At 38.1% G+C, this 6,000-nt stretch overlaps 1 protein-coding gene across 1 annotated transcript; it reads right to left on the bottom strand.

Annotated features, from left to right (window-relative positions):
- Positions 1-825: 825 nt before the first annotated feature.
- LOC139147129 (E3 ubiquitin-protein ligase DTX3L-like) lies at positions 826-4,410 on the bottom strand. The gene is made up of 3 exons (XM_070718034.1): positions 3,915-4,410; positions 2,432-2,649; positions 826-1,823 (listed from the first exon to the last, which is right to left on the bottom strand). The coding sequence occupies exons 1-3, from the start codon at positions 4,251-4,253 to the stop codon at positions 1,754-1,756; spliced, it is 627 nt and encodes a 208-aa protein (XP_070574135.1). The 5' UTR covers positions 4,254-4,410; the 3' UTR covers positions 826-1,753.
- Positions 4,411-6,000: the final 1,590 nt, after the last annotated feature.

The following is a 6,000-nucleotide window of genomic DNA, read 5'->3' on the forward strand; positions in this document are numbered from 1 at the left end:
TAACTGTGGCTATGACCCCATACCACACTCCATAACTCTGGCTATGACCCCATACCACACTTCATAATTGTGGCTGAGCCCCATACCATACTCCATCAACTCTGGCTATGACCCCATACCACACTTCATAACTGTGGCTATGACCCCATACCACACTCCATAACTGTGGCTATGACCCCATACCATACTTCATAACTGTGGCTATGACCCCCATATCATACTCCATAAATCTGGCTATGACCCCCATATCATACTCCATAACTCTGGCTATGACCCCATACCACACTCCATAATTGCAGATGTGGCTATGATTCTTCAATCAGTGTTCAAAGTTAAGACTCTAGGATGCTCTTCTCAATTTAAGCCCCAGTTTGAGAGTTAAAAACATAAAACCTGTGGAATATTTCTGTATGATGTCTTGTTTTCTGTATGTGTGATTGTGAGGAATCTCTGCACATATTCACATTTTCAAAATTGACAAGATTAACTTCATCTGAAGACCTATCTTCACAAACTTTGCTTGTCTCTACATCATGCAAATGGACAGTACTATTCTCTATAGCAATCAATGAACTTTAAACTGTGTAGAAGTTATCACCGTTCCATTTTTCCAAGTCCCTGCATCTGAACAAAGTAAGCCTCTGTTACCCACACTGGCCTTCCATGGTCAATAGTGAAAAAGTGCTCGCAGTAAAAAACAAACACTTGTGCACTAATATCATCCATATAATAATAGCTACATATTTGAAATACATGTAATTGTAACTTTTGACTCTTTCACTATTATTGTTTTGTATGCCAATTGCAAGTTCTTGTTCTACTCACTCCCTAATGCATGTTGAAACGCCTACAATTGAGTCTGTTAACATACTGTCTTTACATGTAACATGTTCTGTTATTGTTCACATTTCAATTCCAGTCATGATTATAGTCTTGACCAGTGACTTGCCAAGAATAACAATGCAGCTTACACATGTACAGGCTGAGTTGACAAGCTGAATACTGCATATCTCAACATGCTTTGGGAGGTAGAAAAGGAAAATATACTTGACACTAAAACAGAAACGGTAAAAACTTAACATCATCAAAAGATTCAGCTTCTGGCCCTTTACATCATTCAACATCAACAAAGGCACATTTAGTCTGACTGTCACTGCTACATCATTCAACATCAACAAAGGCACATTTAGTCTCACTGTCACTGCTACATATTACTACTAAGTTGTAAAAAATTAACAATTTGTGATGTGTTGAGAACTGTGACCATCAAAATATACTTGTAAAATCCAATATCTGTAAAAATGTAAACGAGGCTGCAGGTTAACTCTAAATACTTGAATGTGTAAATGTTGCCCTAGATAATATTACAAAGAGTTAAAGCTGTCATCCCATTCTCATCAGCTAAGCATTTACATCGGTATTACTAATTTACTACTATGCTCAGTACTGCTGAAAATTTCTGTGTCATTATTGTCTCTGATGCATCTTGGCACATCTACTGACGGAAGCTGACAGATGTACTAGTATCTTCATTTTTCTCATGATCAAAGCGAAAAAAGTCAATCATTTCCCAAAATTATGTGTAATTTCTGATCAGAAATATTTTTCCTTAGAGAACAGTCATTGCTGTTCGATACATGTAAAGTTTGTGAATCAGTAAAACAGTACGTCAGTCTTCCAGCCTCAAAGTCCTCTCTATGTGACAGTATCTTGTACAGGAAAGGGAAAACCACCATTGCATCGATTGGTCAGGCTAAAAGATTCCAACTGCTGCCAGTTCATGTCTGACTCTTGACAGATAAGTTGGGTCTGGATAACCAAACCTATGGGAAGAAAAAAAATTAAAGATGCAAATTTGTAAAATATAAAAAAGATCGAGGGCAATGAAAGTTTCTACAGGTGATTGTGATAATGCTCCTCTGTGCACTCATATTTAATTGTCATGACAGAGATAAAGGACACCTGGTTTTTAATTTGTAAATAAAGCTTTCTAGAGGAAATATGTTATTCAAATAAATTTTGGCAAAATGTCTGCAATGAGTTGAACGGCATTCTCCTACAAAGTGCAGTACAAATATACTTTTGCTTTGACATGAGACAGAACAGTGACCTCCGTGTAAACACACACAAGCAGGGACTGTCGTAAAAATGTCGACAGTGTTTTTATAATTCTCAATGTTTGCTAATAGCTTAGACTCTCACAGCCGCTTGTTGGCTACAAAGTGTGGCTGTGATGCCTTGATTTTCAGGTCACATTGATCAGCTCAGCCTGCTGGTTTCCTTACACACTTGGCTTTAGGTTGGGCTGACCAAGCTAGACCACTGAGAGAATACATGGTCGATAATATATTGAAGCTGTGTGTGGTGCAACCAGGGGCTGTGAGAAAGTCTACTATTTGACATGAATACTCAAGGTTTATTTTGACTTTACCCTGCAGTACCCCCATGGGTGTTTGTCTTATGGTGTATACCATTCCACACTACACAGTTGTCAATGCCAGTTGTGACTGATTTATCCACGGTGAACACATGCCTCATGTCAAATGCTCTTCTTAGAAGCTGTAGGACTTGTTTGCCTTCTTCATTGGCTGGTAAATACGCTGTTCTGTACGTACCATAATATGGCATGCCAGGATGTGGATGGTTACTCTATACAGAAAACATTTTGTTTGATTGTTGATTAGTTCCATGCACAACAGGTACTATCAGAGTTAGATGCAGTAAGGTAACTATTAAAAGTAACATTTGATGAAAACATGTCTATTAAACTTCTTAACACTTTTTTAATGGTACAGGGAAATAGGAAAATGGCAATGACAATACATTATGCTTCATTGTGTTGATGAAAGCCGGTTTTTCTTAGCTTCAGCTGCATTATTGTATCAGGGAGGTTAAACCATACTTTTTGAAGTCTCTGTCTTCGTCAAATTTCCTTACATTGAGAATAAGTATGCCTTAAATATGCCTTAAAAAATTAATGTGACCTTAATGATATTACAGCATGTGTGTTGGTATAACGGTAATCTGGTATGTGTTTCTAGATTTCCATAATACTAGAATATTTCACTGGGATTAATTGTCTCAATGTATCAGTCTACCCATTATGGGTAGCAGAAATGCCACCGTCGGGTTTGAATTTCAATTTGCCTAATATTGCATAATCTTGGAATTGTATAAAAGCAGACTGAATGCTCAGTCAGACTTGACTTTCCTAAAATATGTAAATTCTGTAACAGGTAAACTTTGACCTATCTTCATCAATCTTAACGGCCAAGTTGCTGTAACTTTTGATGATTTTTTATCACTATTTTTTTATTTTGATGTCAACTAGTTTCTTCTTTTAGTCCCCACTATTTAGCTTGTCAACACATTCTATGTATGTACCAAAATGCACTGTTATAACACCTGAATTTTACTAGTCCCGACCAGAATGCACCATTGTCATTAGGATGAGTTGATGGCCCGAATACTCTGTGTATCTCAATATTTGGAGTAGAACAAGAAAGTGCAGTTGATATTATGAACCAAAATTGTGAAAAATCAGCAACCCTTCAGACGGCATGTGTTCATCTGTCTGACAGATATTTAAGTACCCTATAGAATCTCCACATCAAGACTTAAGTTAGCATTATCAAATTTTCAGTCTATCCCCATACACTGCCACCACATCCATCCTCACTCCAGCAATGGTGACCTTGATAAAATCGATCAGCTACTATTATTCTAATCGCAGTCACCTGTGATCTATTCCGCTCTGCGTCTACATACACTGATACATGCGCCCCAAAGACGTGTGTACATGTGCCTGAGAAGGCGATATGTACACACGTCTATGGGGGCATATATAGACGCAGAGCGGAATAGACCACAGGTGACTGTGTTCTATTAAATCTAAATATTGTTCAGAATCCTACCTGTTGTGTGCCATTGGGAAAGGAGTACGTAATTGTGATTGTCCCGGCTCCTTCATAGCCTGGAAGATGGTAGGAATGGTTTACAGTATGTGACATTTCGCCATCAGGCTGGTTGCCTTTCCTGACCAAAACTATCGTTGTACAGAACGGACATTTGCCATCAAAGCTGAAATGACGATCAAAGCATTTGGAGCAAAAAGTGTTTTCACAACATTTCATGGATTTTAGGTCAACGCCCTCATCGGCACATATTTCACAGTCTCCTTTCGCACGACAGTCGACAGCAATCTGACAAGTTGACGACAACGGTGATATCAAACCTATCGCTATCGTCGACATTTTCGTAACGTATCGTCGGCTAATCCACTACTGCTTGAACTGCAGCAGTTCGGGGATTGGGCTAAAGCGAAAGTCATACACCTCTTCTGTCAGAGACCGGTGATTTCTGGGAATAGACGGCCGCTTGAACTCCGAGAGTACACGTCACCGTGCAGTCCCTGTTCGGCCGTTCAAGGGATTTCCGCAGGACTCATACATATTCATTAATCACGCGCGTGTCTAAGGTCAAATGCAAAACAAATTTGGGATTTTGAGTATTGAATTAAAGTTCACAAATTTAGCTCCATGTTTGAACTGAAATACTCTTGATTTTACCCGCCCATTGTATTCAGTTAGGGACGGACCATTAGATCTTGGGAGGGGGGGTGGTCAAAAACAGAAAAAAAAATTTTCAGAGCAAAAAGTTAGAAAAAAAAAATCTTCAAACTAGTTTGCAAAATAAAAATAAATAAATCGGGAGACAAAGGCGTAAAAAAAAATCTGCAAAAGTCTTTAAAATTTTGAATTTTTTTTAGATTTTACCGACTGAAAGCAACTTTCTGTATTTTTTAGTACATCCTCCAGGCACATTTTTCATTGTAATTTATACATTTAGAGTGACTGTATCCTTATACTGGAAGTTGTGATTATCTTAGCTTTTCAGGACTTTTGTATTCTGATCACTTGAAAATTATGAAATTATAGAGCCTGTTTTCTACTTGTTTCCTGCGTACAAACCAAGCAGGTACACTAGGTAAAACATTGAAACTATGGTATGGTTGTCAAGACAGAAAGTTGTATTTGCCTTTTAAGATCAAGGTAAACAGATGCAGGCTCACATCAGTTTCATTTTTTTCACAGCATTTTATTGCAATGATGAATGCAAGAATGGGTGAACAAGTAGAAACACGTCAATAATGATAAAACAACATATCAAGTCATTATGTGTTATTTTGCTTTTAAAAAGGCATTTTCAATTCTTTTTTTCTCAAAAAACAGCCTCAAAAAACAACAGCAACACATGTTTTAACATTCAACAATACACTACCGTACGTAGAATGCCATCTATCCAACAAATCCCAACACAAAAACACACAAAAGGGTTGAACTTTGGAAGTTTCTCGATAGCAAATACTGAATAAATCTGCATGAATAATCGTTTTTGTGTAGCAAATTTCAAAGAAATTGGACAAGCCCTTTCAGACAAATATTGAAATTTCAACACATCTATACACATCCAATCAATTTGGACATGCTGCTACAGAGAAATAGATGTTTTGATCAAAAGAGTGCATCAATTGCTCTAAAAACACAAATATGCAATTTTAACTATATTATTTAGCTTATTTTAGCTTCTCAGCTTGTCAAAATTAATTGTAAATCATGAAATATGCATGATGTTTGGTGGGGTGAATGTAGGCATTTCACCACGCAGTAGAAAGGGAAGCCAGGAAACCAAAATAGTAAACCAAAATAACACCATTTTTATCTCTATTTTTCAAAAGCTCCAACAGCAGGAGGGGGGACACCCCCCCCCCGACCTCCCCCCGCAAAAATACTCCCCAAGTGCCACCAAATAACACCATTATAATCTCTATTTTTCAAAAGCTCCAACGGCAGGAGGGGGACACCCCCCCTCCTGCCCTCCCCCCGCAAAAATACTCCCCAAGTGCCACCAAATAACACCATTTTAATCTCTATTTTTCAAAAGCTCCAACGGCAGGAGGGGGACACCCCCTCCTGACCTCCCCCCGCAAAAGTACTCCCC

This window comes from Ptychodera flava, chromosome 13 (assembly GCF_041260155.1).
Source record: "Ptychodera flava strain L36383 chromosome 13, AS_Pfla_20210202, whole genome shotgun sequence".
In the NCBI taxonomy this organism is placed as follows: Eukaryota; Metazoa; Hemichordata; class Enteropneusta; family Ptychoderidae; genus Ptychodera; species Ptychodera flava.